This window comes from Epinephelus moara, chromosome 11 (assembly GCF_006386435.1).
Source record: "Epinephelus moara isolate mb chromosome 11, YSFRI_EMoa_1.0, whole genome shotgun sequence".
Taxonomy (NCBI): domain Eukaryota; kingdom Metazoa; phylum Chordata; class Actinopteri; order Perciformes; family Serranidae; genus Epinephelus; species Epinephelus moara.
Window position 1 is genome coordinate 14851134 of NC_065516.1, and position 11847 is coordinate 14862980.

An 11847-nucleotide genomic window follows, 5' to 3' on the forward strand; every position below is an offset into this window, starting at 1 on the left:
AAACAATTTCTTGGCTAGTTTGTCTCATTTCTGCACTATGACACTCTTGTTGTGTTGTGTAGCTGTGTGTACGCTCCATGGCTTCCCTGGAGACTATCGGCCCCCTCATGACTGGGATGAAATCTCGTGCAGACATGGCCGGACTAGCTTGTGAAGCGCTCAACCGCATGTTCCAGAAGGAACAAACAGAACTAGTGGCCCAGGTAAACCGTCACCATCACTGTTTATTTGATTTTGTTCTGTTAATCATGTTTGATGCCCATGTAAAATTACTAATAATTTATTTTATTAATGAACTGAATAGGCTCTAAGAGTGGACCTGGTCCCATACCTCCTGAAGTTACTGGAAGGAATCGGCCTGGAGACATTAGAAAACCCTTCAGCTACCAAGGCCCAGATAGTAAAGGCTCTCAAGTCCATGACTCGCAGTCTGCAGTACGGAGAGCAGGTATGATAAGAATACATGATCAGCAGATTATCAGTTAAGACCAGTGAATCATCATACTGGTTGTTAATCTTATTCAAAACTGTTTGCCAATCACTGCTTTGCAGGTGAATGAGATTCTAGCGAAGTCCTCAGTGTGGAGTGCCTTCAAGGACCAGAAACATGATCTTTTCATCTCAGAGTCTCAGACCGCAGGCTACCTGACTGGTAAAGTATTTTACTTCTCTCTAACTTAACCTGCTACTGAACACCCAGCATCACAACTCTTGACATTTTCTTTTAACAAGCCAGGCTGTTGAGATGTTTTTTATGTTAGTCTTTAAAAGGTAAGTGTCAAGTACCTTTCTCTGAGCTGTTGTTGATTCTGAACAAGTACTTCCCCCTACAAAGGACTATTTGTATGTCACTTACTCCCCCAGTGTTGCGTTACATTACGTGAGAAAGAAAACATGTTTTTCTCTCATGCCTCTAGTGAACAAAGAATCAAAAAACAGGAAATGCTTAATGAATGAAGTCATGGGGGTTCGTGTTTAACAGCATCAAAACATCTAATTACAACTCTCACACAAGTTGTGCAACATAATCCATGATCATTTATCCAGTTGTATGCTGAGGACTTTCTAAACACTTGTATTTTTGCTAAAAAAGTAAGTAATCAAACGTGAAACTTATGCTCTCCACAGCCAAACTCCATTGACAAAAACAGTACTTTTACCTTGTTGAAATCAGGAGTTGCTGGGCTGCCACTGCCACGATTGGTGGTTTGTTTGTGTTACTATATGACTTTGGTGTTTTTAAGGGTTATTTTGGATTCACCAAAGTCACACAGTAACAAAACAACCAGTCAAGGTGCGGCAGCTTCTGTGTTTAGTGAGGTAAAATTACTGGTTTTGTCAATGTATTCTGGCTTTGACCGTTTTTGGATTTTTTTTGTTCACCAGAGGCATGTGAGAAAACCAAAGTTTTCTTTACGAATGCAACATAACACGGATGAGTAACTGAAATACAAATGGTCATTTGGGGGGTGAAGTGTTCCTTTAATGCTTTGCTTTATCCTAAAAACCACCTTGTGGCTGACTCCTCACTTGTGCTTAAACCCAAAGACCCGTTCTGTCTCCACGTCCTATAACTTCCTGGCTCTGCCTTTCCCTTCCTCTTTGTCCTCCACATCTCCTCCTCAGGGGTATCCACTCCTTCTCTCCTGGCCGCCAGTAGCCCACTGCGAGGTGGGCTCTAGACTCCTAAGCTGGGCCTTCACAGCCCGCCTCTCTCTTGCTCTGATGCAGGTAGACCTTGAGCTTGCTCCTACTGCCATTCCTTGCCTCTCTACCTCCATCTTTGACCCACATTTAATTTTCCATTCCCATTTCTCCATCTTCAAAATAATATCATACCATCTCCATTCACCACCAGCTTTCAGGAATAAAGGAAAATGTCCTCAAAGATGTAATGTAGTGATTGTATTGATCACTCCTCAGACATAGAGTAGTTGATTCCTTTTAGTTTAGTACATCATTGTAGCTCACCACTAGTGCTCCATCTGTCCCACCCAGTCACACCTGTACTGATTCTTACTTCCTGTCACCTGTAGGTCCAGGAGTAGCAGGTTACCTTACAGCAGGAACTGGCACCACGGTAATGCCCAACGTCCCACCCCCCGTGGACAACGACATTGGAGACCAAGGCTGATGGACACACACAGTCACGCTCAGGCACCCAGACTGCCCTGCAGCTTCACGGCCGCAGCTCAGAGAAGGACTGTTCAGCTCCCACACAAGGGGGATGGAGAGAGAGAGAAAGACGGAGGAGAGCGGGCCGTCATTGACCGTCACCAAAATCTCCGCAACACCTCCTCCAGTATCACTCTCCTCTCCCCTTACAAACGGCACTCAAGTCTTCATAAACACTTTGAAATTGTTTTAATGGATGACCATGTTTGTTTTGTTTCTGTGCTACTTTTCTTGTATCTTCCAATGACACACAGAAGAGTTTACTTTTTGTATGAATATATTTTTTACTCTAGATTTTGTTTTTCATGAGAAAGACATTGGAAGACTGAGGCGTTAATTATGGATGAACTGTCTCTTCTCTGTTATCTTATTCCTCTTCGTCATATCCTGATTGGCTACCCTAAATCTTGAACGGGAGACACTTGGCCTTGTTTGTGACACATTTGTGCACAGGACCTATCCACCTCTTACATAAACGTGTCATTTACTAGTCTGTATAAAGGATGCTCATATGGAAGAAAACATGTTAAAATTGGAACTCAGAAAATATATGCATTTGATTTCTCTGCCCTGCTTCTCCACAAGAAAATGTCCCCTGAACCCTCGGAGTGATGCTGACCTCTTGTCTGGTTTGGTCAGGTCTAGTTCGATCCACTCACAGATCTGCTCTCCAAATGTCCAGCCTCTTATTCCTCTGATCTTAAATCATAATTCATTCTGCACTCTCTTTGAAGGCGACCCTTTCTGCCTCACATTTTTTTAAAGTAATTCTCCTTCCCCCAGAATGCAAAAAGCACTAGAATATTTATGAGTGAATAATAACCACCGGAACTGAGCTTCTGCTAAGACATGACGAATGATTATGAATCTATGTGAAAGACTAGTGCAATTTGTGAAATGTTCAATGTAATATTACGTATATAAACTTTCTATATTGAATGTACATTAAAAAAAATAAATCAGTCGCACTTGTACATAAAATTTTAAGAATAAAAGGGAACCCACAGTGTTGTTCTTTTGTATTTACATTTGTGTTTGTTGAAGTTACAGATTTCAGTGGAATGAGCAGTTTACTTTTTCCCATGTTTGATAAGAATTTTGTTTTTACCAAAGAGAAATATCAATAGATGTATTTTCTCAGAGTGAAATAATCACAATTTTTCATGAGACTCCAAGTGATGACATCAACATAATCTTATTTTTACTTGCCAGTGAAAGACATGACTTTCAACTTGATACTGTCCAAAGTTCCACTGACAGGTCATGTCAATGGTAATTATTTGTAGATTTTAACACTAAAACACTTTGTTGACATTGAATACATCAGTGGTTCCCAACTGATGGGTCCTCGTCTGACAGTGGGTTGCGGTTCCATTCTGAGTGGACAGCAAGGGACTCGTGAATGTGTCAAGTTTGTATAAAACGCACTTTATTTTGAAGTACAGTGAATTCTCAGCTCAGAGGTTTTATTAGTTTCCTGTTGTAGAGTGAGTGACTAATGGACAGCTACTTGACACAGAGGCAGCACACTAGCTTGACATTATGGCCCAAACACCAGTATTACGCTAAATGTATGAAACTCTAGACCATGAACTAATAACTAAGGAGAAATCTGGGTTCCTGTGGCTGGACCAGTTGTGAACCATATAGGAAAGGCCAATTCTAGTACTTAATAGACTTAGTATATATTCAAATTTTCACCACATTAAAGCCAAGAAAATAATTGATAATAATAATCAAATAAATCCATAAATTAAATATTTCTCCACCAGAATTTTAAGACAAAAATTACATTTTCACTGGCTTTTTACTTGAATTGAAATGAACCTAAATTATAGATTCCATGCAGGAGTTTGTATATTTTATTACAGGTTTTCTTTTAGAGAATAAACTAATGTTTAGACAAATTGTCCTAAAACTTATCTTACACATGCCTGTGTAATTATGCAAATATATAGAATTCAAAGGAAGAAAGGCTAACAATACACTTGTGTAAAAAAAACAGGATGGTCCTGACAATCTACGAAACTCTCCAAATGTTATTATTATTATTATTATTATTATTATTATTAACATTATTGTGTTGATTATATCAACATGTTTTTCAACACATAATTACATTTTTATTCTATTTTATTTTATTCTATTTCATTTTATCTTGTTTTATGTTATTTTATTTCATTTTTTAGTTTTGTGTCATTTGATACGCCGAACCTGGGGTCAGAAATATAGGAATTGATGCAAAGTAGCCCTAGTTATGAATAAATAACAATAGGCCTTAACTAAACTTATTTAATATTTTTGGCTTGTATTAATTGCACTTTTATTTTTAAATTCATTTTTAATTGTTTTACTTTAGTTTTAGTGCATTCATACAAGACCTTATCGATCATATGTTGAGTGTTTTGAAGATGCGGAACTTTTCAACACTGTCCGACTCCACACGGTCGAATTAGCAGGTTACACCAGAAGCTACACCGTTGGCGCGAATAACAACAAAGCTGATATTTTAATTTCTCCTAACTATTAACACTAAATTGTCACAAAATATACGTGTATTCTTCAGTGCTGCGGGAACTAGTAATTATTCGTTTACGATAATAGGAATACTCGTGTTTTTGAATTTTATTTTTAACGTTATATGCTTGTTTGAATGTTAGCTAACAGGGTCAAGTAAGTTAGCGCAGCAGGCTCTGGTTATAAACTGTTTTATTTGAAGCAGTTTCTCGAGGAAAAAAGACATTGACGTTAAGCTAGTCCTCCATGACTAGTTAGCGTTCATGTCAAATACTGTCAGAGTATTGACACTGCCTCTATTTTTCTGACAGCCCATCAAGAGGTAAGTGGCCATCAGTTATGCTAGTAGCTTACCTCAGTAGGCCAATTTGATGTACATAAATATAACGTACAAATATATGGCCAGATGTGTATTTAAAAGATGTTTAGTCATGACATATTCTCTGGAAGTGCTGTCGACTCAGGCTACTGCTAAGGCCAGCTAATGCCATTCTAACAAACGTTGTATCATTTAATTGGTCCTTGTCCAGTTACAGGTTGACCATGTCCAAAGGAGACAAGGAAGGCTTCATTGTCAAGTTTGTGGAAAGTAATGGACAAAGGACAGAATATGCTGCCAAAGCTTATGAGGTAAACTTCATTGTCAGCCTTTAATGTACGAATACGTTTTGCCAGAGCTGTTGTTTTGCAGTGGATGATGGTGGTGTTTGTCTCTGTTTACACAGGCCATTTCAGAGCTCCAGTCTGACAAGTACTTGAAAACCATCGAAGAAGATGCAGTTTTACAGATGGACCAGAAGGACAAGTCTCTGTTTGTCTTCAGCAGCTTCACCAGCCCAGCCTTTCTGCACTGCAAAGGGGTCTGACTCAGTATTTCATACATCGTAACTTGGATTGTGTTCTTGTCTCAAGAATTGAGATATAAAATATATAAAATAAATATAGAGACTGACTCTAATCTCTCGCGCTGTTTGTTATTTGTCATGTAGCTCGGCTGCCGGGTGGTGAGTCCACTGGTGGTGTTGTACTGTCTGCAGCAGCAGCATTGTGTTCCCAGAGCAGAGAAACCCGTCTATAACATGGCCATGGCTGACATCACTATTTCCTGCACCAGTCTGGATAAAGCAACACGGGTTAGTTCACTGCGTCTGATGCTTCGCAAATTGTTGTGCCTCAGCAGTGTCTTCTAAAGTGTTCCATCTGTTCATGTCTCTCTAAATGTCTCTCTCTACAGACAGAGGTGATGGATCTGGTGCAGCTCATGGGTGGACGGGTCTATCTTGACTTAAATGTATCTGTCACACACCTGATAGCGGGAGAGGTGGGCAGCAAGAAATATCTGGTAGCTGCCAGCCTTGGTAAACCCATCCTGCTGCCCACATGGATCAAAGCCTGCTGGGAGAAATCTCAGGACAGGTGTGTAATCTTATTAAAAATCACATTTCTCGTCGAACATCTACGGTCGAAAGATACATATTCATTTTTGTGATGTTTTCTTGGCCAAATAAACTCTTTCATGTACTGTATTCGAACATAGGTTCAGAACTATGTTACCATCAAGTGATACAATTGTTATATAACATTGTGACAATAGTGAATACCTCTTTCTGCCTCCCTCAGTCTTTTCAGGTATACAGATCTGCCCATTGAGGACTATCTGTGCCCTGTGCTGCGTGGCTGCACTGTTTGTGTGACAGGCCTCTCCAGCACAGAGCGCAAAGAGGTGCAGTGGCTCTGTGAACAGCACGGAGCCACCTACAGCGGTCAACTCAAGATGAATGAGTGTACACACCTCATCGTTAGTGAGCCGACAGGTAATTCACCACCATCTTTAGCAGAATGAGTTCCATTTTGTACAATTAAAGACCAGATTCAGTTAGTGGAACAACATTTTGTATCTAGCTCTAGTATCTAGCTCTAGCTCTGGTGTTGGGTGTGCTACCATTATTGCTACTAGCATTAACAAATCACTGAAAGTAATTGTATTTGTTTGCAGGTCAGAAGTACGAGTGTGCAAAGAAGTGGAATGTGTATTGCGTGTCTTTGCACTGGCTGTTTGACAGCATAGAGAAGGGCTTTTGTCAAGACGAGAGCAGGTACGCTGTGGAGCGTAATGCATCAAAGACAACTCGACCTCACACCTCAACCCCCACTGGCACCAACAAGAAGGACGGTGAGCTGCAAACTGATAGTGTGCTTGTTTGTTGTTTACTGTATTTAATATGTTTACATTGTCATCCTCATGATGTGATAGGGTTTAAACACAACATTTAGAATCTTAATGAGTTTCAGAGTGATTCTCTGTGATTTATTAAAATGAAGAATCCTGTTTTTTTCACTCCAGAGGGTCCATCTCTGTTGGGTTTAAGTCACATATCTGTCAATGCCAGCATGACAATAAATGACACAGCCCTCACCAACGGCAGCATCAGCCGCCTGGAGGCTCCAGACCCCATAGACACTCTAGATCTCACCGTCTGCCCAGCTGATGATATACTGGATGGCTGTAAGGTAAACAAGAGAATATTCCCTTTCATACAGAATGGAGTTTTCTTCTCCTCAGTTTTGTTGTTGTAAGATATTAATGATGTGAAAGACAAAGTTGAGGCTTTATGTGACGCTTGTTAAATGTTGTGCAGCTGTATCTGTGCGGCCTGCCAGGGAAGAAACTGGAGAAGCTGAAGCGTCTTGTGAATGCTGCAGGAGGTCTGCGCTTCAACCAGCCCAGTGAGGAACTCACACATGTGGTCATGGGAGAGCTGGACCAGGAGCTCAAGAATTTTCTCTCCAAAGCAACACATAGGTCTGATCACCAAAAATGATTATTTTACATCGTATTTATGGCCTCTTCACTTTTTAGATCTTGTCTGTTTTGACCGTTTCAACCCACAAAACTAAAAAGTTCTGAATCATAAGGTCTGTAAACATTAGGTCTTATCAAAGTTCAGTACATATACTTACCTTATCTTTAATCTGAAATTTGTTTTGCAATATCATATGTAGTCACAAAGTGAAATATACAAAACATTGCTTAAAGAGCACTGTTGCAGTTCAGCAGGTTTGCAGTATGTTAAATCACTGAGATGATGTAATGTCTGGATGTTACTTTTCAGACCCCACGTAGTGACAGTACAGTGGCTGCTGGACAGTTTCAACAAAGGCAGTCTACTCCCAGAAGCAGATTACCTCCACCCGGACTGTCTGCCCCTGGCTGCGGCTGCTGTAACTGTGCCTGCCCATCACACTCCCACCTCCCGGGTCTCAGCTGGTCCGCCTGCAGCCAGTCCCAGTACTCCCAGACAAACAAGAGCAGAGGAAGATCTGCTCTCACAGTACATGGATGACGACCCTACAGTAGGTAGGTATCTGTCGTTTAAGTTGCTTAATTTGATTTGACACATTTTTAAGAGATTTTACCAGATGTAGTTTTGTACATTGCAGCTAATCCAACATTCTTTTTATCCCCCAGTGGATATGCCCCCACCAGCAGAGGGCAGCAGCAGGAGGTCCGTCAGTATATCTGTAGAGCCTCAGCCTGAATCCTGGGCACCAAACCACACCAGAGGACCAGAGGCGGACTCGACCCTGCAGGAAGCCACCGCTGCAGGCCTGTTTTTCAAGAAACGTTTCCTCCTTGTGGGCTTTGGCGCTGAGGCCGAGGCCCAGCTTTCTCTACTGGTGATGGAAAACGGAGGCAGGGTGCTGATGGGTCGCACACGTGTTGTGGCAGACTACGCGGTGGTACCACTATTGGGCTGTTCAGTGGAGGCAACAGTGGACGAGGTGGTCACAGATACCTGGCTGGTAAGATCATAGTCATACTGCTTTAGATTTATCTGTGAAGGGAGGAGAGCATAATTGGTGATTTCAGTGCCATCTGATGTGTCAATTCATTCAAATGGTAGAACACAGAGGTAAATATTTATTTTTTAGTAACTGTCTTTAATAAAGGGGTTCTTTGTGTTGTTTGTCTCATTTTTGAGGCAACACCTAATTTTTGAGCTGAAAACAGTTAGTCATTGATGTATTGACAGAAAATCAACACATTTTGATAATCCATTAATTGTTTAGGTCAGTTATCAAGCAAAGAATTTACAGAATAAACAATCGATTAATCAAAAAATATTTGTCAGATCAGTTGATAATGAAAATTTTAAAACTGTGAAATACATATTTGTTCTCTGTCAGTTTTGTATCCTACGAAAGTGCTCTGTAAGACAAGACAAGACAAGACATGTTTTGCTCTTGTTAATTTTCAGGCCATGTGTGTGGAGAAGGAGTGTGTTCTGCAGCTGTCCTCCAACCCTTTGTTCACCCCTGTTCCTGTGATGGACGGACGTTTTCCTCTCAAAGACTGTGTTCTGTCTGTCAGTCAGTTCACCGGAGCAGAGAGGGAGTCTTTGGTGGACCTGGCCAAGCACCTCGGAGCCAAGTATGGTTACATTTCAGTCTGACCACATACAGTGTTTTACTGTTGAGCTACATGGTTAAGCTACATGAACAGCTGCAGGAGGGTTTGGTGTTTACATCTTCTACAGAGTCATAGGCAAAGGCATTTATTCATATAGCATTGTTTATAGACTTAGGCAATTTCAAAGTGCTTTACATCAGCTATTTTCAACCAGAGGGGCGTGATCAGTAAAGCCCACTGGTGGGCATCAGAGCGCCATCTAGTGGGCTGCAGGGATCCTGCTAAATGGTTAGATTAAATTAAAAAATGGTAGTAATTTACAAAGCTGGCAATCTTTCTATCCATGTGCCCAGGACTTCATATTAATAAAAATGTCAAATTAATATACATAATTCCAATGACCAGTTAGTTTGAATATCATGTCACACATATCATTAGGTGGAAACAAACGTGTTTTTCCACTGTTAGTGAGCTAACTTTCTCTTGGACATAATGACACAAATGGAAAAGTGATGTGGAGGGAGACAAACCTTCGTCAGTAAAAGCTCCATAGCATGTGGTGAGGAAATATGACCCTGGATACATTAAATGTGGATTCATAATATATTGTAGTCATTACAGTCGACAGTCATATAACACATCAACAGCCTGGTTTAATTTGTCCTTTTTTGTCATGTTATGTTTTTAGTTTTTTTATATATATATATTTTTTTTTTACAATTGTATTCAGGGGTTTTTTGCGTGCTTCATAATAACATGATGAATCCTAAAGTATAACATTCCCTACACTGTTAAAATAATAGCAATATTAGTGGTTTAAGGTTTTAGGTTTAGGTTTTGTACTTGTTTTGTAATAGCAGTTGTTTTTGTGCTCAGAACGATGGGGTCAAAAGAACAGTTTCATTGTACATTTTTCAAGCTGTAGGAGCTCCTGGGCTGTGGGGTTATACCACAGCTAAATAAATGTTGAGGACCTGGTCTGTTCATATTGTTGTAACACAGTTCATTTGTGCTCTCTCTCTCTCTCCTGCAAGCTTTTACCCTCATGTGTCCTACCTGCCTGTTGTGACCTACCTGTCTTAAATCTTCTCATCTTCTCTCCCTCCTACAGTGTCCAGGATTACTTTGTGCGCCTGGCCAACCAGAAGAAAGGGATGCTGGCCAGCACTCATCTGGTGCTGCAGAGCCCCGAGGGCACAAAGTACCAGGCAGCCAAGAAATGGGGGCTTCCAGCAGTCACTATGCACTGGATACTAGAGTCTGCTCGGACTGGCCAGCGGGTGGAGGAGGGGCGTTTTCTAGTTGACCTGCCACCCTCACCAGGTTAGAAAAGTGTCTTGATTAAGGCCTATATGTGGATGTAAAAGCATTTTTTGCATGACAGATGACAATAGTGATTTTATTTTCTTCTTCTACAGAGAGGGATGATGAGAGTTTTGTCAGTGGCTCCCAGAGGCAAGCCATGCCTCCACCAGCACGTTCGTCCCCAGAGATCCCTCTCCTGGGTCTCCAGAGTGGCAAGGCTGTTACCCCGCTGGATCTAGGCCGCTTCCAGAGCAAAGTGTTCCGCTCTGTGTTGGACGAGAAGAAACCAAAAGAGGACATCAGCACCCCCAAACAAAACCAGGGGGGTGGCAAAAGGAACCCCCTTCAGCAGGAAGCGCCTCTGCAGCTGGACACTCCCTCCCGTTTCCTCAGCAGAGACCAGCTGTTCAGGCCTTCCTTCAATGTCAAGGTAAGGACCCACTGAGCACAAACAGAAGCTAGTGCCATGATTTTTGCTTAATGTCGCAGGCACTAATTGTAGTAATTATTGTGCGTGAATATTTGAGAGATAATCCTGTAAATGCATGTTTCTTTGGTAAGGATGCACTTGGAGATCTGGAGACTCCAGGGGGAAGATCCAAACCAGGAGAGAGGGTAGATACTCCACTGACTGATGTCATCAACAGGAATCTGAGGGTAGCTCTCGCCAACAGCTCCCGAAATTCCACCTCAGATATGCAAGCCATCTCTGCTAGCCCCCAGTTTACCAAGACGACTGAGAAGGAGGTAAACTGAAATACATAAAAATACAGTATGCCTGTTTGCAAACATGACATTGGTGGTTTAATCTCAGAATCACTTAATTTGTCAAATACAATGTACAGGAGCCCTTACTAAAGGATGTCTTATGATTACAGAAACCAGGAAACGCCTGTTATGTGTGTATCACTTGACATATGAATAAAAATATTATCAAATTTGTTTGTAAGGTCCCAGAAAAAGAAGCCGGCCCTCTGACTGGTGTCGTGATCTGCGTAGGGAAGAAGCTGAGCAAAATGCAAAGTGAACTCAACGCCATTGCTGCCTCACTTGGAGCTGACTTCAGGTATTTGACACATTTTTGCAAACATCAGTAAAGCATGGGTTCATATTTGTTGAAGTTTTTAAAAAATCCTAACGTGCAAAACACCATGGTACAGGCCTCCGTAGGTGGCGCAATAGCTACAAGCATGTACAGAGGCATTTGTGCTCAACCCGTTGTTCATTACAGGTTACTCCGAGACACCAGGGAGTGTACAAAGAAATATACAGTATCTCACATAAGTGAGTACACCCCTCCCATTTTTGCAAATATTTCATTATATCTTGTCATGGGACAACACTATAGAAATGACACTTTGATATAACTTAAAGTAGTCAGTGTACAGCTTGTATAGTAGTATAGATTTACCTCCCTCTGAAAATTACTCAAAACACAG

At 41.2% G+C, this 11847-nt stretch overlaps 2 protein-coding genes across 9 annotated transcripts in view; both read left to right on the forward strand.

Moving 5' to 3' along the window:
* Nucleotides 1-3170, forward strand: part of LOC126397422 (dnaJ homolog subfamily C member 13) — a 44687-nt gene extending 41517 nt beyond the window's left edge. For 6 of the 7 annotated variants that reach the window (XM_050056184.1, XM_050056180.1, XM_050056181.1 and 3 more), the window contains 4 exons: nucleotides 63-203; nucleotides 305-448; nucleotides 553-652; nucleotides 2037-3170. In XM_050056184.1, coding sequence (XP_049912141.1) covers nucleotides 63-203; nucleotides 305-448; nucleotides 553-652; nucleotides 2037-2134 — 483 coding nt within the window. In that variant the 3' untranslated portion in view covers nucleotides 2135-3170. Of the gene's footprint in view, nucleotides 1-62; nucleotides 204-304; nucleotides 449-552; nucleotides 653-1626; nucleotides 1732-2036 lie in introns of all 7 variants that reach the window. The other variant, XM_050056183.1, reaches the window with a different exon arrangement.
* A 1468-nt stretch (nucleotides 3171-4638) lies between these two features.
* The window catches only part of topbp1 (DNA topoisomerase II binding protein 1), a 16648-nt gene continuing 9439 nt past the window's right edge, over nucleotides 4639-11847 (forward strand). The window contains exons 1-16 of one of the 2 annotated variants that reach the window (XM_050057188.1): nucleotides 4639-5014; nucleotides 5223-5322; nucleotides 5418-5552; nucleotides 5682-5825; nucleotides 5927-6108; nucleotides 6313-6506; nucleotides 6689-6865; nucleotides 7037-7203; nucleotides 7332-7495; nucleotides 7806-8050; nucleotides 8162-8496; nucleotides 8952-9124; nucleotides 10215-10426; nucleotides 10522-10838; nucleotides 10970-11155; nucleotides 11359-11474. In XM_050057188.1, the coding sequence (XP_049913145.1) occupies nucleotides 5236-5322; nucleotides 5418-5552; nucleotides 5682-5825; nucleotides 5927-6108; nucleotides 6313-6506; nucleotides 6689-6865; nucleotides 7037-7203; nucleotides 7332-7495; nucleotides 7806-8050; nucleotides 8162-8496; nucleotides 8952-9124; nucleotides 10215-10426; nucleotides 10522-10838; nucleotides 10970-11155; nucleotides 11359-11474 (2834 nt within the window). In that variant the 5' untranslated portion in view covers nucleotides 4639-5014; nucleotides 5223-5235. The remainder of the gene's footprint in view (nucleotides 5015-5222; nucleotides 5323-5417; nucleotides 5553-5681; nucleotides 5826-5926; nucleotides 6109-6312; nucleotides 6507-6688; nucleotides 6866-7036; nucleotides 7204-7331; nucleotides 7496-7805; nucleotides 8051-8161; nucleotides 8497-8951; nucleotides 9125-10214; nucleotides 10427-10521; nucleotides 10839-10969; nucleotides 11156-11358; nucleotides 11475-11847) is intronic. The other variant, XM_050057189.1, reaches the window with a different exon arrangement.